The 26,266-nt window shown below is 40.1% G+C and overlaps 1 protein-coding gene across 2 annotated transcripts; it reads right to left on the reverse strand.

Annotated features, from left to right (window-relative positions):
* Positions 1–11: 11 nt before the first annotated feature.
* On the reverse strand, positions 12–23,886 carry VSTM2A (V-set and transmembrane domain containing 2A). Of its 2 annotated transcripts, none has more exons than XM_027124174.1 (5): positions 23,763–23,886; positions 21,785–21,951; positions 20,671–20,721; positions 17,560–17,896; positions 12–1,940 (listed from the first exon to the last, which is right to left on the reverse strand). In XM_027124174.1, the coding sequence occupies exons 1-5, from the start codon at positions 23,836–23,838 to the stop codon at positions 1,852–1,854; spliced, it is 720 nt and encodes a 239-aa protein (XP_026979975.1). In that variant the 5' UTR covers positions 23,839–23,886; the 3' UTR covers positions 12–1,851. The 2 variants fall into 2 exon arrangements, with proteins under 2 accessions (XP_026979975.1, XP_026979976.1); XM_027124175.1 differs by lacking the exon at positions 12–1,940 and adding an exon at positions 1,986–2,062.
* Between the last annotated feature and the right edge of the window lie 2,380 nt (positions 23,887–26,266).

The raw sequence follows: 26,266 nt of genomic DNA on the forward strand, positions 1-26,266 counted from the left end.
AATAATTTTTCTAGGTTAATAAAATAGTGCAATCAAATCTTTTATTTATTTTTCTCATTAGACTGAAATAATAAACCAAAGGAACAAGAAAAATGTCAATAAAATATTTAGCATGAAACATTTTCTCAGAAGATAATGTCAAGGATATTATGAAAATATCACATTGCTTGTAATTGAACTGCAGAAAATCAATGCATTTACCTTTGAAAAGCAGAGGTATTCATTGCCTTCAAGCTTCAGTCTAGGACCTTAGCCTTGGTGCTGACGGTCCTATAGAGATGAACTTCTGGTTTGTTATGAAAGAAAATGGAAGAATCTCTCTGGAAGGAAAACTTAGGTCATTTCCATCTCAACCATATCTACTCCACAGTGTATTCGGAACACATTGCTAGTCCTGCCTATAGTTCTTTGCCAGAGTAGAAAACAGGTTCTAAATTAAGTAGTCTGAATTATCATAAAGCCAAAAATAAGAATGTAATATTTAAAGTTATAATTCACTTAACTAGTGAACACTGAACACATTATCTTCTTTAGTCGGGGATCTGCAGTCATCTTTTGCATATTATATTTAGCCAACAACCAAATTTTAATTTTTAATTAGGAGACATTAAACTATAATTAGCAAATAACAGAATGACAAAGCTACAAAAATTCATAAAGGTCAAAGGAAGCAGCATTTTTTTAGCCACAGGAAGAAGTGTTCTTCTATGAATTTAGGGATTCACGATGACCACTTCACCTACCCCATATTCACTTCCAAGGCAAATTTTCTAGATGCGACATTGCTTTTTGACAATAATGATGATGATAATACAGGAATGGCTGTCAAAACCAGAGAGCTTACATTCTTCAGAGTCAAAAGATCCTCAAACCTCAATAAACACCACATATAAAGGAACATAGCAAATTTCAACACAGCATACACACAGCAAAATTAATTCATTTATCAGAGACCGATACGATTTTGAATATGCATTTTCCAGAAGGAAGCAGAGGGCAACAGAAACCATCTGCAACTGTCAAACCTGTGGAAGTGAAACAATGCATTACAAAATGCCCACAATGTAGGAATAAGTGAAAAACAAATGTTTTATCCAAAAAAAAGTTGGTTGATGACCCAACATATAGATACTTATTTGTATATATTTATACAGAGAATGGTAAAAATCAGCTTGCATGAGGCTCATAGTCTATCTACTTTGAAGTTATATCGCACATACTATAAGCAATTTACAGAATTTATCATTTGCATATACAAGAATTGCAAAATGAATTAAAATGCACTGAAATATAGAACACTCAAAATGTTTTTATATAAACCTCCCAGGATTGACAGGGATTGGCCATAATCAGCACTTGCCATATTGAACAAGAACTACAATCAAGAAAAAGGAGAAAAACCCAAGAAAAGGGGAAAAATTCAAAAAGAAATTATCTTTTATTATTTCTTATTTAAAACAATGTTTTCATTGTTGACTCGCAGTGTTGAAAATTTTGTTCTTGCCCCCAGACAGGAGTTTTCTTTGATGATAGTTTATGTTCTGTAGCCTTTTGATCTCTGCTTACTTCCTGCAGATAATGGGTCTTTTAGTAGGAAATCAGTGGTATCTGTAGTAAATATTCACTATACCGATGACGGTCAGGCCAACCCCTGAGCAGTCAGTGAGATGATGCTTTGAGTAGCCGAAAGAAAAGGAAAAAAAAATAGATCTTGCTATTAGAAAATGTTCTATCACTTCACACTAATTCTCTTGAAATAAAAGATCAGTGATTTGCCCAAGAAAATGTGATGAACAAAGTGAGATAGCCTCTTCGTTTGTTTCCGAAAGCAGGTGCTCCTTGTGTAGGTAATTAGAGTACAGTGGGTGCAGAGTGGTGCTTGGAGTTTAGGGTCAACTTTGCTGTCCGCTCCGTAGATTTTACAGGCGATTTGCTCTTTGCTTTAAGAAGAGAAAGTGATATTGGAAAAAAGTCAGCACTTTAGACTAAAGCAAAGCACCCTTCACAAAGCCACAGACAAGAAGCAGGACAGAAAGTCCATGGCTTGTAGCTATCCTCGCACCTGCGGAAGAAGTTATAAGATATTCGCTCATCTCGAAGATTTCCAATGCTCCTTATTAGGCTGTTTTAAACACATACATATATATATTTAATTAGCTCGCCAGCTTGGCTCTGGTGCCCATGAATGTCTTGGCATGCACTGCAAATAACAACACATACAAAGTATTTCAGTCCCAGGAAGTGTTCTTGTTTGCTTTGTCTGTTTTCAAGCCATGCCATCCCACAGTTGGGAACACTTAGAGGAACAAATGCAGATACTTTTCCCTCAAGTAATGCTTTGAGGATGATTCCCTATAGTCACTTGGTTGTTCCTATATGGGTGTCTAAAACAAATCCCCTGTTTTACTACTGCAAGCGTAAAACCACAGGAGATAAAACCCAAACCGAGAGCAGCAGCCTTCTCAAGGGCCTGCAGAACGGGTTCTGGAGTGGGTGTGTTGGGGCATCTGCTTTTAGAGGAAGATCTTTCTCAACTTTTTATCCTTAAAATCTGAAGAAAAGTTAGTGCTATCAAGAATTGGAAATTTTTGAAAGCGCTCTGAGACTACATAAGGGAGAGAATGAAATAGTCTTTTTGTATTTTTCTTTACATATTTTATCCAGTAAGCTACAAATGATGTATTGAATACCTTTATTAGTGAGAAAACAAAAACGTGATGGACCTCAAAGCATTTCTTTTCTTTCTTTCTTTTTTTTTTTTAATTTAAGAAAGGTTAAAAAGGTTTGAAGGGGTGAGGGTAGGAAAATTCAATCTTTTGAATATTTCATCTAAATCATGTTCAGGTCCACATTGGCAATGATAGAAATTGTGGTGAAAACACATGCTCTCAAAAAATCTCTGCAAAGTAAATATTTGGGCTTCTAAAGGGGCTGTTTAGCAGACTCATATTCCTGTTTTCAGTTAGGTTACTTTAGTGTCATCATCGATTTGCCTTCGTTCAGGAGGTGAGTCATGTATTTAACACAGAAATGTAATGACTGAGGACCCAGAGGTTAGTGGTGGGTCTCTGGAGAGTGTTGCTTCACTCAAGCTGGGTGACAAGGTTCAAACTGCAAAAGTAAAGTACAGTCCACATGCGGCTCTAAGTACAAAGATCATGCAAGGAAAACATATAAAATCTATGTAGAACCACTAGCATCAGAGCTTTCCAAAATTAAATATATGCCCTTGTTATCTTTTGAAGAGAGACTCTTTGACAGGGATTCAGTCAATTAAAAAAAGAAAGAAAGAAAATGATTACATGGCTCCTTAAATTGCTAACCGCACTTGACACGAAGTATGTCTGGTGTTGAATAAAGGTTTTAAGAATGCTAAAAACAATAAAACCAAGGAAAATGATTTGCTCTTCAAAAACAATATTTTGTGAAATAATGGTTTCCTTTTCAGCATGAACATTGCAGATGGGCTCAAACTTGCTGAAACTGTGAATTATGCAGCTCATTTCTCGACTAATCAACCCTTCACAGGAGATGCCCATCATTCCCGTGAGATTCGAAGTGAACAGCTATGTCATTCTAACCCAACATTTCCTATCACACTGTGTCCAGTATGTGCCAGTTAAAACAGTATAATTGGAAACAAACCCAATGATATACTGTAAAGAGTAAAGTTAAAAATTTGAATAGCCATCAGATAGGCAATAAACCATTGCAACACACCACTTTTTTTTCCAGATTGTAATCATTCACCCACTCTAGGCACCTGCATTTCCTAGCATATTTTTCATTAAATGAAATTTATTTCTGTCAAGCCAAATATATATATTTTTCCTGCACAGTAAATTCTAAAGCAAATCTGTTTTGTCATCAAATCACTGATTGTTTTGCGCTTCTTTCTAGGTTTTATTTATGTCTGGAATGAAGGGGTATGTGCTCCTTTATCTTTGTAATCCCAAAGACTTTGACAGTGAAATCTGAGAATCTAAAATGCTATAATTTATCCTGTGTAATTTTAACAAATAATCATCATAGTCAATTTCATTCAGATGTACACCATTCTGAATATAATATTACTATTTGTCAAACATGTTATGGTCTGTTCTAGAGAAAATTAAGCAAATGTTTTTTGTAAAATGCAAACTTTGGCCATGCGTCATACTCTAGTCTCATTTTTACAAATAGAAACATTTTACTGTTTTGAAACAAAGATTGCAATCAGAAGCCCTGAATTCCAGTTTCCTCTGCAGCCACTCACTTCTGAAATCCCAAATAAGATATTTATTTCTTTGATGTTTTCTAAAATGAGCATAATAATTGTTTGCATATTATTGTTTTATATATATGTTTTCATGAGTATGCCAGACACTGTGTTTGGTTAGCTGTTTTGCCTTATTTGGTTTCCTTTTGCTCTATGCCCAAGCCAAGCAGGATAACCTGTTATCCCCTAAGACGATCATGCATTTAAGCAACTCTTGCCCTCAGATAGCTGCGTTCCGTTGTGTCTGTTCCCACCAACTAGCTGTAAGCTCTCTCTCCTCTGAACTTCCTCTGTATTCTGGTTTTCCCTCTCTTGTGGCCTTAACATGGCTCACACTGACTTGTAATTCATTATATTCGTATCTTACCTCACTGATTACACTATAAGCTCATCAAAGGCAAGGATGAAATTTTAGCAATTTTTTTATTATTCTCAAAGTTTAAAACAATGCCTTGACTTTTTAAACTTTTGTCCCCAACACAAAATACCCTGTGAAGAAAGGGAAATGCTATTATCTAAATTATGGGAAGAAAATGTGTAGATAACATGCCTCGATGAAGAGTAGCCTAATACAACCTAGAGATTTCTCTCTGACTCAGAGTGTGATTTCACGATATCCTTTGACGTCAACTTAATAATGATGCCTTTCATTTGTTTTTATGCTTAAAGGTTTCCTCGGTGCTCTCTCAGGTGTAATTTCTCATGCCTTTGTAAGGTATGGGGAGGGAGGATTTGCTCCATTTTGCAAATGGAAAAGTCTAAGAAGTCTTCTTAGAAGTTTAATGAGTATAGACACTTAGCTTCCATTTTTCAGCCCTTTTTATACTTCATGCGATAGCGCATCACATCGCCCTCACTGGGATGTGGACATCAGGCATGGCCCAAGACAGTGTCTGTGACAAATGAGTTTGGCCAAGGAGAAATAGGGAAAAAAAAGCCTCAAATATTTTATCTTCAGTATGTATAATTATTATTTCAGGGAATAACAGAAAATTCCATCTATTTATTAAAAGAAAAACAAAACAAAACAAAATAACAACGAATCACAACCACACAGAGTTGAGATCTTGGCATCCTCAGAGATCAGGTAGAGGAGGAGAAGTTTATCACTATTTGCTCAGAGTCACTGCATCCGCCTGCCTTGTTTAACTCAGCACAGCCTTCCAGCCGGGAAAGCCTGCCTGGCCCTCATCTGTCATGCCTGATGGAAGAACTTGGCTCCTTTTTGCACCTTCTATCTACATTGCCATGTCTTTCCTGCATCTACAGCCATGAGGCTGGAAGACACTGGGCATACTGAACAAAGCTGCACCCTCTTCTCCTTCACATCAATCTGCAAAATGGCTACAGCGGACTGGGTACCTGCTATGTCAGGGAATATGCATACATGTTACATGCATACACTGTCTTAGTTCATCTTCTCATCAGCCCAGTATAGTAAACATACATGTCAGGAAAATGTAACTCAGTAGCATGGAATAACTCACCCTAGGTTACACGGTTAATAGGTAGTAAAGCAAAGGTACAGAAATGAAGAGCAATGCAGTCAGATCGACTCAGAGTCTGGATGTGCTTCTTTCTGAAACTCCCTGAGGCAAGCAACCTTGCTTCACTGTCTCCACACCTGTTAGATCAAGATGTGAAGCTATCATTTAAGTGTACATTTATCTTTTCAGCGAAAATGCACTGGCTATAACACACTTAAGAGAAAAATTAGAAAACTTCTTTTCCCCAAGTCTGAACTGATAAATATTGAATATGAAAACACTACCAGCTTCTCTGTTTTCCTAAACATTAATAAGTAAAGTTTGTTTTCCTCCATATAGTGTGCCAAATGTCTGATGATATAATATTTTGAACTTTTCATATTGTAGTCTTTTAAATCTTGAAGGTTCCTCCAAATTCATTTAAATATTTGAATGAGAGGTGGTTCCACCACTGTTCTTGCATGCCCTCTTCTTTCTATGAACTTCTCTTTTCTAAACTTTTAATGCCAATTTTATAGTCTGGGACCAGGAAAGGTTAAGTTGATGTTCAAAGTGCAACCATTAGCGACAGGAGAGAAAGACAACCAGAGCTCTTGGCCACCAGAAAAGATACGGGATATGGGTATTTAATTCAAAGAAGTAAGTAGAACGTTAAGACAACTAACTAGACAATTTATCCCATCTATATCTTGCCAGCTCTTCAAATATCCTCTTTCTCTTGGCTGGGATTATTTTGTGATGGGTTAATTTCCTCCGTGAGCACAACTCTTGTTTTCGATATATGGAAGAGTCGTAATTCAGGGCACCTGTCTACAGATTTAAGTACAATTCTCATAGGTTTTTCTCTTTTCTTGTTTGAGTATCAGGTAGGGTCAAAAGGAGCAAGAAAAGAAAAAGAACACAATTTCTCTCCTGCTGTGGCTCCCTGGTCTGACTCCAGCATCTTTAGTTTGTAGAAGTGAATATTGGTGATGCTTATCATATGAACAAACCTAAGAATGGAAATTTTCCAATAATAAAAGAAGCAACACTCAAATAATTGTTTTGCCTGTGAAGAGGCTAAGCTTATAAAGAATGGAGTGTCCGCTACAGCTCTAGGGATGGACAGGCCTTTGACTTACCTCTCTTTCATTACACATGCCAGCTTTAAGATATGAAAAGAGCTGTGTGAGAAAATTTGAGCTAGCTTTTAATGCAATTTTTATTCAGGTTTGCACACACTAAATCATGACTTAAGGGGAAAGGTCAAATAATAGGATGATTTTATTCTATAATTTTTTGAAAAGAATATCTTTTTATTAGATTCTTATGGGTCCAAGGCCGATTTCTTCCAGAACCCATTTTTTTAAGAAGAAACAGGCTTCATTTTGACCTGATACATAAATCGCCTGTTTTACTTTGCCCAGGCATGTCGGCAGCAGCTGTTTACATTTCCTTTCCTGCTTTCCTTTAGTCAGCAAATTTACACATCTATTCAGTTCTGAGGCCTCTTACTGTAGCTGAGGGAGCCAAGTGCAGCTGTCCACATACACAGGGTCTAGGTGACAAGGTGCATGGGTGATACCCCATTCACCACAGAATGTCCTAGACTTTCTTGCTTACAGCTAATCCCTGCAGGCTTTCAGGGCTCCTACCTTCTACAGCGACTCAAGAATGGGCAAAAAAATGATGCTGCCTCCTGCTTGCTAAGGCCACAGTGCATCTGTCAAAACAGCACATTTTCATTGTAATTTGACTTATTCAAGTAGGAACTGATCTTGGTGCAGACAGGGTGATGATTAGGACAGCAGCAGCTAATATTTACCTCTGACCATGGTCCCGGCAGGCTGCTATATGATCGTTTTGCTGATTAAGGAAGTGAAACCGAGAAGGATTATATAACACACTAAGTTTGCTCGGTGAGTACATGGTGGCCGCTGAGACTCAGAACCAGTTCTGTCTGACACTATAAACTGATTTGCTTCATAATCTCAGCTGGAGAGTCTTCATTCCAGAAAACTCTAAATTTTCTCAATTCTGCCTATTAGAAATATATGGAAATATGAGTGGTTTTGACAAAATGGGAGAACAATATAAATTCATGGAAAAACAAATTGTTTTCCAAGAATTAAGTTTAATGCTACATATATTTAATCACTGCTTTAACGCATAAATAAGAATGATTCGTTAAGGGTACTCCATTTTACTGGTGTATAAATAAATGCTGCTAAAGTGCTTGAAACTATTTACTCACAGTTTAAATATGCCTTCTGTGGGTATGTTTTCATTATTAATGATCAATCTCTTTATTCATAATGAGAAGGTAGATATTCATCCACACCTTGTTGGAATGATCACAAATCCACATTAGGGAGTGCACACGTGTGTAGCCTTGTTGCGCTGACACTGTTGTTGAAGTATCGAGTTTGTCTGAGGGCTTAAAGAAGCACATTCAACTCAAGAATAACTATGAGGATAAGTGGTGCCAATGTGGGATGGCTTTGCTGAGGGGCTGTGATCCAGAGCACTTATCCCATCACAGGTGAGGACACTGTCCTAAGGAAGCCGATAAGAGGTGCTCTTAGCTTTTACAATTTGCTTTAATTCAAGCATTGAGAGTGTAACCTATATTTCTATGCAGATAGGATTCTGAATTCATGAAGAAATGCTCTCTCAGACTTTTTCAAAGCAGTCGTATGAAATAAAACATAATAATCATTTATAAATCTCCCAGTGTATTGATTTATAAATGATGGTGCAGTCATCATCTCCCAATGACCGCACCACTGCTCACCACTTTGATCTCCCTCCAAACTGGGGGCTCAGTGAGTCACACAGTGGAGAGGAAAATGATTGCATGACATTTTATTTATGAAAGTTATACGTGCTTGCTTTATTTTATCAATATATTTATCAAGATCACACCCATTAAGTTTAGAAAAACAAAAAGAATAATTTGATGGTCAGATTCTCCACCCAGCTCCCAGGAAATAAGATATAACGTTCTTAATTTCAATGCTACTAGCAATTTCTGAGGACATCACTTTCACAGTAGTGCTTTCAATTTTCATATGCACGTGTGTACCTGCATGTATGTATATTTTTGTCATGAGCTTCACAATCACACAACACCTTTATTTTACTTTGCCTTTCTTTGGTTATTTGTTGAATATATTTTGTTTGTTAGTTTGTTTTCTCAGGAGCTGTCTGTCATTGGCCTCTTTTTAAATTTGGGAAATTTAAAATAATATTATTTTTTTCTTATAACAAAAGTAATGAATTATCAATGTACAGATGTTATCAATACAAACAAAATAATCAAATAATTAAAAATTGTAAGATATCTTGACTTTTGATGGACATTTTCATATATTTCTTGTCATTTTTATACACACATATCTGAGATTGATTTAAAATTTAGTATTCTTTATTTTTTCACTTTAAAGTTTTGTATCCTATATTTTTTCACATTATATTATATATTCTTATTTTTTCACTTTAAAGTTTTGTATCCTATATTTTTTGTATCCTTTATTTTTTCACATTATATATTGGTTGTTTTCTAATTTCATTAAACATTTTTGAAAACATGATTCTAGAAGGTGCTTAATACTCATTGTATGATTTCGTCACATTCACTGCGACACTTCTCTACTACTCTTGGCCCTTTGAGTACTTCCGGCTGTGGGCAGACCTCTGTGATACGCATCCCTGTTCTTGGGTCTGGGTCTGCCTCTCTCCTGAGCTCCTTGGAATTTCCTCCCGGGAGCATCATCTCAGGGACAATCTCAAGCCCTGTGACTTATCTTTCCTGCCAATTTTCCTCCAGAAGGGAAGTACCATTCACCTTGCAAGTAATGATACAGCAGAATGCCTCAGTCACTGTAAGCTTGACACATGTTGATTTTTAAAAACTTTGCCAAGATTATACGTGTCAATTTTTTTTAAATGACTAGGGATTTGACTGGGACTGCAGTAAGTCTACAAATACTTTTGAAAAACCTGACATATTTATAATGGTGAGCTTGTTCATCCAAAAACACCATATTTACTCATTTATTCAAACCTAAACTCTTAACAAGGTGTTCTAATGGTTTTCATCTTTATACTACTTATTTGCTACTGCCTTAAAAAATAAGATATTTCATACCTTTTTCTTGTTGCTACTATTGAGGATTATATATTATGCCACAAATATTTTCTGTTTGGTTATTGCTGTTATATGGAGAATTAATTTAATTTTATCTTTACCTTGATTTTATCAATATTATTTGATCACATCTGATATCTCTAAGTCATTTGGAGTGGATCATATAACCACTGCATCTGTAAAATGGACATTTTCCCTTCTTTTCCTGAATATTAGACACAAATATTTCCTTGTCTGTTATATCACTTATTAGTTACACTTGATTTAATCAAACAAATGTTTTAAATTATTTATAGTAAAATATTATTTTCACTTGTATATTTTGTGACTTTAAATCTTCAAAGTCTCAGACCTCTAATTTCATGCTGATCTTCCTATGTCAAATATTTCTTTTCTGTTCAGCTCTTTAATTAATTGACGTTCATTTGGATATGTATCGTAAATTGTAATAATATGTTTCTATTTATTAATTGAATAAATCCTCCCTTAGTTATTACATTTTTAATTCATCAGATATTATTTTATCTTACCAATTTTAGAGCTTCCACACTTCTTATTTTCTTTCTTCTCTATTCATATTTCTGTTCCTTTATGGCCCTCTTAACTCATGGTTATTTGCTAATATACTTTAATATCTGGTAGGTAAAGGGGAAGAGAACTAATAAGGGCCAAGCTCACTCACGTGCCAGGTTTACTCTGCTAGACATTTAAAATACATCATGTCACTTAATGCTAACACGACCCTTGGGGCACATGTATTACTGCCTCAGTTTTACATAGAAAGAGTCTGAGATTCTGTGTGCAGCTCACTCAACAATGAGCTGGTAGAGAGTGAATCTAGGAGTCAAATCTGTATCTATCTACCACCACAAACTATGCCATTCTTAGTATAAGGTTCTAAATCCATTTTGTTTTTCTCTCTTTTTAAAGCTTTTAATAATATTCTCACATGTTTATATTTTCAGTTACATTATCTATAACTATTTTGTGATTTAAGAAATTCCAAGGGTCTTTTTGGAAAGCTTGCATTTAATTATGGTAGCAGCCAGTGTGTATAACTTCAGCTTCCTAAGACACATTCTTTATTCAGGTCACACAGTTCAAAGTCCTAAAAATCCTTTGGAATTTTATTATTTTTTACCAATAAAGTTAACCATCTAGTTACAGCCTTAGGCAAGACAACTGGTGGCTAGTATGATATGTAGTTATGTTATGTAGGGGACAATTTATCATCAATTAACATCATTGTGATAGAAGGAAAAGAGGAAGCTCTGAAATTATGAACAATAAAACATAAGTCAGGAATGAAGACCCAGTCTCCTTTCTTTAACTCAGTCACCTACACACAGCCAACCAGGAAAATATTCGCCACAGTAGAGCCAGGTGGTGGAGACCATTTACTCTCATCATTTCATTGCTGCTGCTAATAATAATAGTATATAAGCACATGCAATAATAGTCGTTAATAGAGCCGCTAGTTGTCACTTATTGGGAGTTGATCGGTGTCATGCTCTCTATGTATGTAATTTCATTTAATCCTCAAAACTCTGTGAGAATCATACTACAGTTTCCATTTAATAAACAAGGACTTGGAAGTACACGCAGCTCTGTGTGATGGCCATGAGGTGTGAACAGTCTCTCTCCTTAACAATTGTGCCCACCCCCTCTACTGGTGAGAGGCCCCTGCAGGTCTAAGGAGCATCTTCCAGTGGATTTCTGCTCCTTTGCAGCTGAAATGAATGCACCTGTGTCAGGCTATAGGTGGCAGCAGTGTTCCCTGGGAGAAGGAGACTTTGCCTTTCTTTTCTCTTGGAAGGCTCTTGTTATTTTAACCAACAGAGTGAGGTCTTTCCAGCAACTTCTCAACCCGCTGGTCATCTACCCAGAAAACTGCTCCTCTGGAAGCTTCCTGAAATCTCAAGGATCATGAAATCATTCGAGACAAGACCTTAAAACATTGGCAAACTCTGCTTCATGGCTCCTCGATCACAGAGCTCCTAGTAATCACAAATGACCCTGAAGGAACCCTAAGGTGGCCACGCACTGAAAAACCCCTCCCTCACACAGCAGAGCCTTAGTTTTACAGACCCAGCCAGTTACTGAATTTCAATGAGTTAAGTTAAATACAGCTTGCAGGAGAATTTAGCAAGTATAGACTCCTAATCTGCGTAATTCCGGTTCAAACATAGCTCTAGCAGATTCCTTAGCCTGTATTATCCAAAGCATTGCCTCAAATCTATTTTTCACCTTATTCATAGATGCTTGATTTACACAGCAGCCATTTAACTGATAGAATTACAATGATCAAATTAATTTAGCCTGTGTAAACAGCCAAGTTGGATCATTTAAACCAAAATCAACATTGAGGTCTGGATTATACAAGCGGCTCTCTACCTGGATGCCGTGCACCATTTCCTCATATTTTAAATCAGGAACATAATTTCCTGCATGACACTCAGCCCCTTATCTCCCTCCCCTCAGTAGCTCTGAAATCTGTTGTAAGACCTTTCTTGCTAACTTCGGCCACTTTGGGAAAGCTGCCATGTTTGTCAGCCACAGAGGAGCTTCCGGAGCCCTTGGCTTCAGCAGCTGTAGCAGCAGCTGCCTCTGAATGCTCAGGTTCACATCATGTTGAAAACACAATCATCATATTTCTGAGTTCAGAGAATCAGTACTCCTGCTGAGCGACTACACGTGGAAACATAACTACACCTTAACCATGGCCAGTTTTCTTATGAGTGCCAGCTGTTGACCACAGGAGTAAAGAAAAGTTTCACAAAAGTCCATCACATTACTGGAAAAAATAATAGCAGAAGACCAGTCTCTAAAAGTGTATTTTGTAGCATCACACACATGCACACACATCTCATAGTAAATAATAAAAAAAAATTTTCTCTCACCCATAAGAACTCTTTAGAGATAAGGATTCTCATAATTTACTGCACATAAAAATGCATATTTCTGCTTCTAGACTCAGAAATTTGTCCTGGGACACGAACTTTTAACAAGCTCTCTGGTAAGTCTGGCACAGGACATCTGCACTTTGAGAAACACTGTTTAGGAGTCTTGATCGTTTTTGCAATAGTGGCAATATTATCTATTTATGCAAACATAATTATAAGAGAAAGAAGATAAAAGCAGAGACATACTGGCCCTCTCTCTCTTTTCCTGTTCTTGCCACACATGAGCACCACGTGTTCTAGGCACTTAGAGGAATGCAAAAGGAAGTGGTGATCTTTGTAGCCAAGAAGCTGTCTTTAGGGTGATCACCTACCCTGTTTTGCCTGAGGGTCAGGCCTCCCAGAAAGTGGGACTTCCAGCATAAAAAGGAGAAAAACCCCAGGGAAAAATTACTATAATATAAGACACAGCAGAGGGCTTCAGAGTAAGTGTAAACAAACTGCTGTGGGGACCTGAATGAGGAAACAGGCAATTCTAAGACAATAGGAGGAAGAACATTTCTTTTTTGACAGCTAAGATGATAAATTTGATTTTGAATATTTGAGTTTAGGGGACTGACCTGAATATTGCCGTGAAACAAGCCACCCTAAAACCTAGTGCCTTAAATCAACAATTTATTATTCTCTCTCAGGAGTCTGGGGGGGCAGTCAGCTGGGGCTGAAGTCAAAGGCTGGCTTCAGTCAGCAACGTGTCTCAAGGCAGCTGCACTTCCTACTCGGTGGCTGGCTCTAAGCGGCCACAGCAGAGGCTGGCTGTCCCCTTGCAGGGTACATCTGGAATTGGTTGGGGTGGCATTACTCCTTCCCATCTCACTGTCACAGTGGTCACAGGCCAGCCCAGCCTGGGGGGGGGGCGGAGGACGAGAGGCACCACACGTCAACGGCTGGTGTCAACAACATGCAGGGGCTCTGCTCTGCACGGTGCTCGTGGGACAGACATGGGGAGCATGACGGGGACAGCGGGGTGCTCTCGTCCGGCTCTCCAGAGGGAAATCAGAATCGGAATATCAACTGCTAAGTTTTCTAAGGAAACATTAGCGGTCGAAACCACAGAAACGGATGAGATCAGGGCGTTGAGAACGGGAAAAAACTACATTTAAGAGAGGAATTTAGGAGGAGAAGCCCACAAAGAGAGGGGAACACTAACAGCCAACAAGCAGGGGCCAGAGGGGAGTTTAGGAGACCAGCGACGGGAGAGCTTCCCCCCTGCCCGCCAGGACTCGGGACACGGGAAGGGGAGACGGGATGTCCAGGGGTGCGGAGGGAGGGCGGAGCTGTGACCTTCCGGGGGGTGGGGCTGGGCTGTAGTCACAGTTTTGTTGGCCTGTTGGCCAGGGTTGGGGGAGAGGACCCACTGAAGGGAACGTAGATGGGGGGAACAAAGGGAGGGAAGTGGGGTGGTGGTGAATGGAGGGGATGTTTGGCTTCTGTAAGGAGTAGATGTTCTCCATGAGACAAGAAGAAACACGTAGAGAACGGTGTAGTTTCTTGAGGTATTTGGGGATCTGTTCTCCGTGCAGGTGGAACTAAACCACTTCATGCTAGAATCAGAAACTGTTACCCTCAGAGCACCTACAGGATACTCTTCAATGTCAGCTATGCGTACAGACCAAGAGCTGGAGAAAAGAAACAACTAAGGGATGGCAAAAGCCAAGCTCTACCTATTTGCTTTATCATTTTTCTCATTGTTTTGGTTGTAATTGTGGATTATCAACTGGAGGTAGAATTAAAAGAACTTAAAGAGAGATATCATAAAGATACAGCCCAATGGGATAGTCACATGCTCACTAGCTTTTGGGAAAATATCTGGGAAAAGTAGCTATATTGAACGATAGTTAAACCTTTTCTTTATCTTGTGATATGTAGATGGTAATAGATTATTTTTCCATCTTTTTTTCATGTAAATTTCTCCTTTAGGAAACTAGGTAATTCTATGACAATTTGAACATTATATATGTGTATACATACAGCGTTATTTTCAGCTAATACTTTTCCTTCATAGAGACACAGAACTTCTCTGACAGAAAAAAGTATGAATTAAGAGTTGAGTATTCAATCTAAATAGTTCAGTCAACTAAGTCAAAAACTATGGTGAAACTAAAAGGCTGACAGACCAGCCTTTGGTAACAGGTTGTATTACAGTGTCATATATACCACAGATGACGCATGCCTCCCTGTATGAAGTGAGAATAACAAAAGGCTAGTATAGCTTTTAGCCTGTAAAGGCAAGATTTTAATTTTTGTGTCTTCATCATGTCTTGCCTTTAACAGAATAAGAAAAGAAAGATGCATGGTTAATGGAATTTACAAATACTTTGTTTCTCACAAATGAAAATATTAAAAAAAATAAACCCTTTGAAGAATGGAAGTATGTCTTCCATTTCTGTGTCATTGTGCCTGGCATATAAGCTCTTGAAAGGATGGAGAGTGAATAAATGAGTGAATAAATGAAGCGTGGGTATTGAAATCAGCTTTATTTGAATATAACCTGAAGAATTATAAAGTGAAATTATAAATCAGGACGTGGGTGTTACAGGAAATATAATATTACATAAATATCCATCCCAAATATGGTATTTTATGCAATAATTGTGCAAGCACAGAAACTTACACATGAATAAAATGGGTGTGGCTGAGCCACCCGAGCTTCTGCACTAGAAGTTAGAAAATATTAAATGTACCTAAAATATTTTCCAGTATTCACTGGTAGGAAAATATAGAAATGAAAAACGTTGATGTATTTCCGATTAATCTTTGCTAGAGCAGATAATTTTTAGTGGAAATTACTTTGAATGGATATGGGCTTCCATGAGTCAGCATCCCCTGTCTCCTTTCACTCTTCCTCTAGGACAAGCAATGAGTGAGGCTGGTAACGGGGTGGAAAATGAGCAGTGATTTTTATTTGAAAATTGTTAGAAGATGTGTAGAGTTTACCACTTAGCACCAATCACAATACTAAGAAAGAGACTAAAGTAAAATGGATCTTCTTAGAGTATGTTATTCAATCCAAAACGTAAAGAGTTTAGAAATAGAACATTTCATTCTATGCTTAGAATCCTTCACTTGGGACAGGTAATCTGTCTGTTTAATTCCACAGAATGAATTTATGATTTCTGGCTTGGAATAGTCTATGTAGGCTAATAATTTCAATTCCATGATTTGGAGTCCTCACCAATTAGGTTGTAAACTGTCGGCTGGGGGTACTCTGTAATTTTGCATATAGTGTCTAGCTTCTTCTTTTGATGGTATGAAAGGGAGGAGGGCAATGTCTCCAAAGATATAAAATCTTTACCAAATAATGGCTACAAAAATTATAACCATTAGGGGTGTGTGTGTGTGTGTGTGTGTGTCTATGTGTGTGTGTGTATATATATATATATATATATATAGGTGTGTATATATATGTGTGTGTGTGAATATATATACACACATTCTAGCTATGGTTTTTTTCTTTACTTTGGGATATAAAAGAGATGATAAAGAGGAAAATAAGGCAAAGTCACACAAATTTGGCTTCAGAGAGGCTAAGCTGTCTATTCATCAGACTGACATAAGTTGCCATGACCAAGGCATGCTGGGATAGCTGCTCAACTACATTTAAAGGCAGGACAAACTCACAGAGACCCTGAGTTGAGCTCAGGACAAATCATCTCCATTAGCACATGAAGCCTAAGGAGGAACCTAGAGCGGCACACATTATTTTAAAAATGTTGTTTACAAATAAGGATTTAAAGATATATATACATATTTCTCCATATAAATGTAAATATATAAAGATTTAAATATATATTTATATATATATAAATATCACCCTGATAAAATGATGAGATTTTTTAAATGTAATGGCTAAAAAGAATTTGAATGGTAGCAACAGAATTTTCTATTACCAACAGTAGTGTCAATAATTCTTCAATGATAAACTATAAAGGGAAAAGCTTAAAAATGAGAAATGATAGATTTTATGCTCCCTTCATCCTATAATATTACGTCAAGTGTGTTATCAAAATACAGAACAGTCTGGGGTGGTGTTAAGTACTGCCTATCCCAAGGTTAAAACTTCAATGAGTTTCCACGGGCTGAATGAGCGCATAAATTAATGCTATTCAGAGCAGCTTTAACTTGCACAGCTGACTTAGGAAGCGTGTGACTAAGCTTGACTAAGCTTCTAAATTGGCATCGGAGCTACACTGACAGGAGCTGCCTTATCTCTGCACCACTTTCTGCCTTTCGCCCCACCCCCCTCATTTCCTCCCATTATCATCATCACTTTCATCACAGGCAGCTGAAGTTTCTCCTTCAAAATCAGAAGCCCTTGGAGAGTGGTCCTGCTTAAGGCTACGGGTCCCTGAAAATGTGGTGTGTCTCTTTCATTTACATGTTGATTAAGTGAAAGTCTCTTAATTTGGGCTATTATCGATACATAAATCTGCAGAGAAAATAAACATGCATTTATAATGCAACCAAACATTACATGATTTATTGTGCTTATAATGTGTAAACACCGAATGAAAAGAAGTCCAGCTCTCAGATCCCCTGGACATGAAGCACTGCCAGAGACTAATGGGCAATTCACATCCTCTGGGAAGGCCAGCCTCCCTGGCTCTCATAGCTCATCCTCATTTCAAGTGAACTAGGTCTCCAATTTTAAAACCGTCATACATAAATCTGTCTACTCTGACCATCTTCCTGTGGAGGGTTTGTGAGGGGTAAAATGGGTTTCCATACCTGATTGTGGACTTTGTTTGGGGATTTTGGCTACCGCTTGAGGGCTGGAAGTGGAGAGCACTCGCTGGTTGGCAGAGCTGTGCATGCTGCCGGGAGCGGCCGCCGAGACGTTCTTGCGGGGCTTCACATCCTGCAGCCACATGGGCGAGGCCTCGAAGGCCTGCATCCTCCGAGCATGGCTGTTGGCGTTGACTTTTAGGTAGGCCTGGGCTTTGTGTTCCTGAAGCTCTCCATAATTGGCGTCGGTCACCCTGCATTCATATAAGCCTTCATCCTTTTTCCTCACTTTGGAAATCTGAAGCTTGTGAGAGATGTCATTGCCTTGGACTTTCACTGTCTGAAAAATTGCAAGTAAAAAAATAAAGTGCTACATCAAGAGACTGGGTTCCAGTACCTTGTCCCGAGCTTGCTAACGCTGGAAAATTAAAGGGTCTCATTGGTCTCACAGCCATAGGCTGAAAGCTTTTTATTTTCTCAGCAGTCAAATTGGAAGACCTTATTTATCCTATTTCACTAACACCTGGCTTCACAAGATCATGGACACATTAGTTCAATCCAGCTGGGCCAGATTCCATGAGCCATGTGGTTCCCATTTCCCAGGCTGTGGGACCAGCCCTGCCATGTTCCCATCATGGGACTGGCCTCTGCCTGGTGAGCTCAGCTGAATGAAGCAGGACCTCATGAGGCTGAGTGTATAGTTTACACAGCCTCTCTCACTTCTTCCCTGCTGACGACTGCTCTTGAGAGATCAAAAAGACACGTTGTTGGTCACGACTGAGTTGAAGTGAGAATGTGCTTTTATCCCCACTTTGGGATGATTACTAAAGGGACTGACAAAATAGACTTGGACAGTAATGTTTTTTTCTCAAATTGTTGGTGCAGTCTGACCTATAGTCATGGGGTGGCATGATTTAGGGAGCAGATTAATGGCACCAGAAATCCTGTGGCTCAGAGTACATACCTCCTGCTACCATAGGGTCTGTATGCTACTGGAACTTGAGATGCCATCAGTTAAACACTGCTTTGATTTTCAAAATAGAAACTGACTCTCGTTTCTACCAACAATTTATAGGCCAGATTAACAGCAAGATTATATAGAAGGTTATGTATAATATATAAAATTCTATAATATTTAATAGATATATATATCTATAAGCATCTTTATCAGAACTAGATTTGACAAACATCATATATAATCCATGATTGACAGAATGATGGACTTCATAAGACATTCAAGATTTAAGGGTTTGGATAATCTCAAAAGATAAGAAGCGAGGAAGGCATAAAGTTATTTCTCTACTGGCCCTTACACTCTCAAATAGCCATAAGTAATTAAGAAAATTTGGGAAGTGTTCATCTGGTTTTTACATACAGAGTTGTATATACAAATAGTTTCCAACATCTGAACCATAAGTATGCATTTATGTGTATGAAAAATTACATATGAATATTACTAATACTGTAAAAATAAAGGGAATCGATAGTTTCAAATATATTTTCAGCTGGGTCTCCGATTAAGGTTGGGGTAGTCAGAGTGCTTATATTATTATTATCCCACTTTACAGTATAGTAAACTGAGGCTTAGGGGGTTTGGGTCAGTGATTTTCAACACTGACTGCCCACTAGAATCATCTGAGGAGGTTTAGAAAATGCTCTCATTTGGATTAATGCAGAAACACTGTGTGCATCTCTGGGGAACAAAGGTCATATCAGTATTTTGTGAAAGCTCTCCTGAGAATTCAAATTAACTGCTGGTTTAGGACATATGTTCAAGGTCACACACCGGGTAAACTGGGAACACACCACTTTCTATCTCAGTTTGTGTCTAGAACTCTTTCCAGTTTACTAGATTATATGAACTCTGGCCATAGCAGTTAGCAGTTGTGTGCATGGCTGTGCATCTGATTGCATGCTTCCCTAGGTCAAGATGTGTGAGGCTGCTTCACCACTGGTCTTTGGAGGGTTGGGGTATGGGTGAAGGATGAAAGACGAATAGGAAATAAACAATCTATCTAACTGTATGTGTATGTGAAAAATGAAATATTTTAAAAAAACATCGTTAATAATGGATCTTACCAATAAAGCTTTTCTAGCACTGTCAGAAAACAAGAGTTTCTGTGATATAAGAATAATTGAATTGAAAGATTCTAAAAAGTCCATGAGTTTATGAATAGAAACTGGAGTTTCTGGTTTGTATCTTATTTTTGTTTGATATTTTCTTCCATGTTGAGATTATACATTTAGATTAGAGAATCTGATTTTATTAGTATAATACATTTTTACACTTTTAGTTATAATAGCCTCAGAATAAATTTCTTTTTAAAATGTGGGTCATTGGATTTTTAGATTCTTTATACATATATTATTTCTAGTAATGGTAACTTGTTTACTAATTATCAACAAGCTGAGCAGTGGTACAGTATAAAATGATTCTAGATGGCTTCATCTGAGGTGTAGTAAAAAAAAGATTTTCTTTCTAATTTCACTCGCAAGTATGAAAAGTAATAACCAGCAGAGTAGAAATACATCTCTGTATTATCAACAGGTTAACCTCCTCCAATAATGTTTTTATATTGGCTTTTGGTTTTATATTTACATTTATATGATTTTGAACATTGGCATTAGAAATACGTTGCACGCATTATGAATGACGTTGAAGTTGAGCTGTTTTCATTACAACTTCAACACTCTGTTGGATGCTCTAATTTTTTTCAGCCTGGGAAGATTTTCGTACCGTTAGTGTTTTACTTGCTATTGAAGAATAATTACTGGTATAATTTTGAACGGATATTATTAGCATTGCAGCCCTTTAACAGTTATGTAACTGTTAATAAGAGCAAGAATAAAGTCTCACACACTTCTTTGGGTGGCAAAATGATTGCCTAGTAACTGTTCAAATATCTACGTCATTAAGATAAATAATTTTATTGTATGAACTCTGCTTCAGTGTGTATGTATCCAGTGAGGTAAGACACGACACAGACAGCGGGCTCTCGCCCTGCGCATGCAAGTTGCCTGTTTCAGGGGCAGTAAGTTAATAGGCTTTTGAAAACCTGAAATTCCCAAACTGGTGCCCCCGGGCCCGAGGGCAGCCGTCGCGGTGACACTCACGCTGATCTTGGTCCCGTCGCCGTCCGGGTCCCGGTATGGCAGCAGCTCCGTCTGCGGTGGGGAAGGCGGGGTGGACACCGACGCTCAGACCGGGCCCGACCTGAGCCCTCGGCCATGCAAACCTAGCGGGGTCGCGCTGCCCTGGGCCGCCCCGGGGCCGGGCTCGGGGACTCAGGAGCGGGGATTAGGGGTTCCGGAGGGTGGGGACTGGGGGGCGGGGGCTCGGGGAGCGGGAGAATTAGGGACTCCCGAGAGTGGGGATTCCGGGGCGGGGGACCGCGGAGGCTGGGATTCCGGAGGGTGGGGAATAAGGGGTACCCGGGAACTCGGGGGGGTCTGCGTTCGGGTCAGGCCCCCGGGGCGCGCCAGTCTGTGGGACGGCACCCTGCGTCGTCCCCGGCCCGCGTCCCCTGCCTGTGGTCCCTTCTACAGGCTTCCTCTCGCCCCCGCACGGCCGCCGCCTCTTCTGCAGAACTGTCTGCCCCTCAGTTCAGACCCTCGTTTCCCCGCCCCTCCGCTCCTGCTCAGTTCTCCTCCCCTCCCCGCCCCCTCTCCACTTGGGTCGCCTCGGGTCCCTCCGTCAGTCCCCATCCCCTTCTCCCCTGTCACCCTTTCCTCCCTCTCTCCCCGTCCTCCATCTCCCCCCACCTCCCTCTCTCCCCCTCCACTTCCCCTCCTCTCTCTCTCTCCTCCCTCCCCCCTCTGATTACGGCGGAGGTGAGAGAAACCGACGGGGGTGGAGGGCCGGGGTGATGGAAACATCGACATAATTCCTGTCCTCACACCACCGTCCCGAAGGGGACATTGAGTGTCCGGAGATGTATCAACACGGCAGTGCCATCACGGACAGCTCACAATGACCCGTACGAAAAGGAGGAGGCTATTCCCAATCTTTAACCGGGAAAGACTGGACAACATGCCTTCCCTTGGTTTTAACGTGGTGTCACCAGGGCATGCGGCTCACTCCCTGGCATCCCTGGGCGTCCTCCTTGCCGAGAGAGCCAGGGGGCTCCCCATGGGCGCCCAGGCATCATCTTGGGCCCGACGCCGACTGGACACTCAGAGGTCTAAGTCAGTGGGTGGGACGGACGCGAAGGCGACGGGACTCCGCTACCTGTGCCCCGGCCACTTCAGCCCCGGGGTCCAGGTCCTCCGGCCCCCGCAGGAACCACCACTGGATCTCCAGGTACACCGAGGAGGAGCCGCTCTGGAAAGCGCAGGACATCTCCACATTCTGCCCCTCGGTTGCCGTCACGTTCCGTGGAAACTCGGTAAATTTTGCTGCAAAACAGAAACGCACCCTTTTGGAATATACACACCACTCTTGACAGCGTCTCTTGAGAGCTCACTACATTTTCCTTCGACTTAAAAATAAATAAATAAAAACCGCAACAAAAAGCCCTCTGTGACATCCCAGAGGCTCCCCAACCCCCTTTCCTTTGCCTCTTTCTTGTCTTACTTTTGGTATGGTGCCTAAGTCATTTTGTTTTTGATCAAGTCCAGATAATGGAAAGGTTAACAAGCTTGCCAATAACTCCCCTCTGTTAGCCAAGATGCCCACAGTTACATACAAATACCCTTTGTCAAACTGCAGTATTCCCCAAAACTTACTGAGGGTTTCAGTGAAGTATATTTTACTTATATTTATATTTAAGTATATTTGACAAATCTGTCAAGCTGATACAAGAGGAGAGCCTCCTGCCTCCAAGTTTCTAAACAATCTATGACTAACTGGACGTTTCATGTTAATAGAGAAGGGATCGTGATTATCTGTCAAAAGATACATTCCTGATATATCATGACACTTATTAGCAATTGTGATTCAAAGCCTACAGCAGTGAAACAAGTTGCACACTTTCTAAGCTGTGGATATTTCTTTCCAAATTAACCTTCATCAAGCAACTGTATTGTAAACTGTCATACATCGTCGGATGTAAGAATCACACACCTGGGCTTGGTTCAGATTAAAGATTGTTCTGAAGTCACTAGAGACATTTTTTCCCAGCCTTTTCATTACCAATCTTGACACTGCTAGTTTGCAAGGTTCATGGAGTCATGGTGAAACTCACAAAAATATGTTTCCTCTCTCCCAAAGGCACTTCTCCAACATGGAATGCTTTGGATGGTTGTTCTCATCTTGTCTAAGAAATATTTTGCAAAGAGCTGATGATTCCCTAAAAGTCTTGGAGAGATTTGTGGCTGAAGGAAGTGCACAGCTACAATGCGAACTCATGGGGAGGAGGGCTGAGGGGGCTGCAGGGCCGATTCAGGGTGGATGCACTTTGCCCCCACTTTTCAATGCGAGGCACCATCAGTGTCCCTTTCCAAAATTTTTTTTTATAAAATCCCAACATGATCTCTATTGAAATTGAACTGTATTTATACTTAGAGGAAATGGGAGATGTTAAGAGGACATTCTGATCTGAAAAGGATTCTTCCGTTCAAGCTGGAAGGGAGAGTGTGGCATTTCTGTTTGCAGAAGCGATGCAGTCCTCTGACAGCAGAGGTGTGATCTGTTCATGGTGCTGAAATGATCACTGCAGCCTGCGAAGTCCTAACAACTGGATTTAGCAGGCTACTGCTGCTGCTGCTGCTTGTAATGCAAGTTGTACCTTTTTATGGGTCCTCAGAGGAGTCTGTCCTTTGATAAACACACAGGCAAACGAAGTCACACGGACCCAGAAAAAGGAAACTATAAGCTCGTACTGCCTACATCGAGGAGGAGAGCTGGCCATGGAGAGTCCCCAATCCCCAGCTCTGTTTGCGATGATTATGTATGCACGAGTGGTTACCCTGTGCATGCACACAGATAGAAGGGACACACACACACACACACACATACTTATAACCCTGTGTTTGTGCTCACCAAGGAACCCATCTCGTTGTCGGGCACCAACTAGATCTGCTCTCAAATCTAGCAGGGCTACTATTTAATAAACTTTAAAGAAAAATGCCAAACAGAACACTATTCCTCTGTTACTTGCTAAGAACCTCACCACATCTGCCTGGCCATTCTTTGAACACAGAGAAGGCACACAAACACACACTCACAGTGCAAGCAAATGTATATTTGCCAGTGAGCACAGACTTACCTTGAGAAGAAAGCCCTTGCTGTACATATAAAACGGAAAAGAAAACAAATCCAACATACGCCAGAAAGATCCCCATCGTTCCAAAAAAAAAAAAAAAAAAAAATGGGGGGGGGGGGTCGTCACATCAGTGGAGCCAACAGCCAAAAAGCCCTAAAAGAAAGGAATGCCACTGTCTCGCGGGCTCGGTCTCAGCGCCCGGGGCGCGGCGCCGCTAACATCCTGCTGCTTGCCGGCGCGGAATGGCTCTGTGGACGCGGACCGGGGACCCGGCGGCGCAGTGGCGGGCTGGGCACCGGGCTGGGCTCCGGCGGGCTGGGCTCCGGCGGGCTGCGCGTGCACACCCGGATCGCGGCGCGGGGCAGTGCCTGGCCACTCGACCGCCCGCCTTCCGCTTCCTGCGGCGGGTCCGGCGTCAGCCCGTGGCGTGGGGCGCGTGGCGCGGGGACTGGCGAGGGGCGGGGACCTCGCGGGCTCGCGCCGGCTCCCCTCTCAGCGCCGCGGCGCCTTTAACTCCGTGCGCGCCGGACCGCGCTCCGTCTATGCTCGCCTTCCGGAGAGCGGCGGCATAGTTCCTTCGTAAAGTGCTTCTTCCTCGTCGGCTGAACCTCTCTCGCCACGGCGGAGGCTCGGAGGGCGGACCGCGGTGGAGGGGGAGGTTGGGGCTTTGCTGAAGACGGGAGGGATGGGACGGGGCGAAAGACACTGCTCTGGGGCGATGAAAACAGCCATTGGAGGGAAATGTATGTTAACCAGTTATTAACTGCTAACTAGAATGAGCGCAGGCTATTATTTCACACGAATTTATTGCTGAGCAGCCTCTAGTGGAAGAGAAGCAGCTCATGCAGGGACCGTACCACTCTCGCTGGTGAATGGAAGAGACGTAAAGTACAAAAAGTCACGTCTTGAGAGAATTTTCCAGAAAGAAAACCCAGAGCACGTTTACTTTTATTTTTATTTTAAAATTCTTTTGGCTAATTCGTATACCGCTCCGCAATCCCAGCCTCCATCTCACGTGTATTTTGTATTGTGGAGTGGAGGAGGGGTTTCAAACACCATTAAGGTCTTTATTGCAAGGTATATTTTTGTTTTATTTGCTCTTTTTTTTTTTTTTTGCCTGACACAGTAATAGATTTAATGTTCCCTAAGATTGTATTAATAAGGAATATTGTTTTAGGATGAAAAAGCCCAGTAAGGTTTAGGATTTGGAACACATCTAGCTATCTTCCCTGGAGAAGACCTGAGATGTATATTCTATTTCTTATTAAGAATCTAAAAACAGTATCTGTCGCCTTAAAGACTCTATTTGTGCATATGAAGTCTAAACGTTAGTGCATTTAAATCTTTTTAACAAAATTAAAATCATTTGCCATCTAAGCACAGTACCAGATATTTCATTCCCACGCTTACTTCTATGCAACTCTGCCACAGATCTTCGGTATTATTTAGAAATATAACTCAGTGTTAAAAATGCTGTCAGGAAACCAGGGCAGTATATGCATTTTCATCTTGTTGCTATAAAATTTGTAGTTGGCTAATTCCTTCACTGACCAGAAAAAAAAAATTACTGTCGGATTATTAAACCGCTTATCCTTCTGCAGAATACAGCAGTAACTTAAATGATCAGAAAATTAAGGCACAGTAGCTTCATAACAATATTATTTTCTGAAGATATATTTATTTTTCACTGTGGTGTGTGGCAGCATTTAAGATGTGGAGAAAGTCGTGAAGGACATTTTGTATCTGTTCATGTTTAGGCCAGCAAGACTCCACATTCTTCTATTGAGCAAAGGATTCTGAAGGATGTCATTTCAAGAAAATAAATCTTTTTATACCCAAACACTCTCTCATGGGGAATGTGTTCACAATATAGGAAAAAAAATCCAAGTTAATCCACCTACCCCATATTAAACATTATCTGAAAAGTAAACAAAACTTTGCAGGTATTAGATCCTCAGAGGCTAGTCACCTCCAGCTTTCAATTGTATGCCTAACAAGATGTGTTCAGTGTTTACCACAAGGTTTTAGCTTTCTTTGAACATTTGACATAAACATGAGATTAATATGTCATGAATATGACCTGACTTGAAGGTTATCTGCTTTTAGAACAGTGTCCAATATAAAGAAAAGGGCATCCATTTTAAGCAAGGGAAGTTCTGAAGTAATTTAGCAAAGCACTTCAGCTCCTTTTAAGGGGAACTTGGTCACTGTAACTGCAGAAGTACAATAAAAATAAGTCGAAAAAGGTGAAAAGTAAAGTGTGAGAAAATTTTTATAGGACAGATAAACCATCAGGCTACTTTAAATAGAAAATTATAAGCATTTAAGCAATGAAAGGAAGAAAAGGAATGATGGAAAGGAGCAAAGGAAAAAGTAAGAAATTAAGAAAGAAGGAAGATAAAATTAGGAAAGGATTTATGCTCTTTTCCTTACGAAAAGTGCCGATACATATTTTATTTTCAGTTCTGCCAATGTAGACCAAAAAAATTTTTTTTTACATCTTTATT

This window comes from Aethalodelphis obliquidens, unplaced genomic scaffold (genome assembly GCF_003676395.1).
Source record: "Aethalodelphis obliquidens isolate GAN/ISIS:26980383/991018 unplaced genomic scaffold, ASM367639v1 scaffold27, whole genome shotgun sequence".
NCBI lineage: Eukaryota > Metazoa > Chordata > Mammalia > Artiodactyla > Delphinidae > Aethalodelphis > Aethalodelphis obliquidens.

Bases quoted from the DNA above. Each gene is read 5' to 3' on its own strand.
- VSTM2A (XM_027124174.1), bottom strand. From the start codon at position 23,838: ATGGGGATCTTTCTGGCGTATGTTGGATTTGTTTTCTTTTCCGTTTTA. The intron at 17,897-20,670 runs GTGAGTGTCACC...GCAATTTTTCAG, and splicing joins GCGACGGGACCAAGATCAGC to ACAGTGAAAGTCCAAGGCAA. The intron at 1,941-17,559 runs GTATGGAAACCC...CTCTTCTTAAAG, and splicing joins CAAACAAAGTCCACAATCAG to CAAAGAGCAAATCGCCTGTA.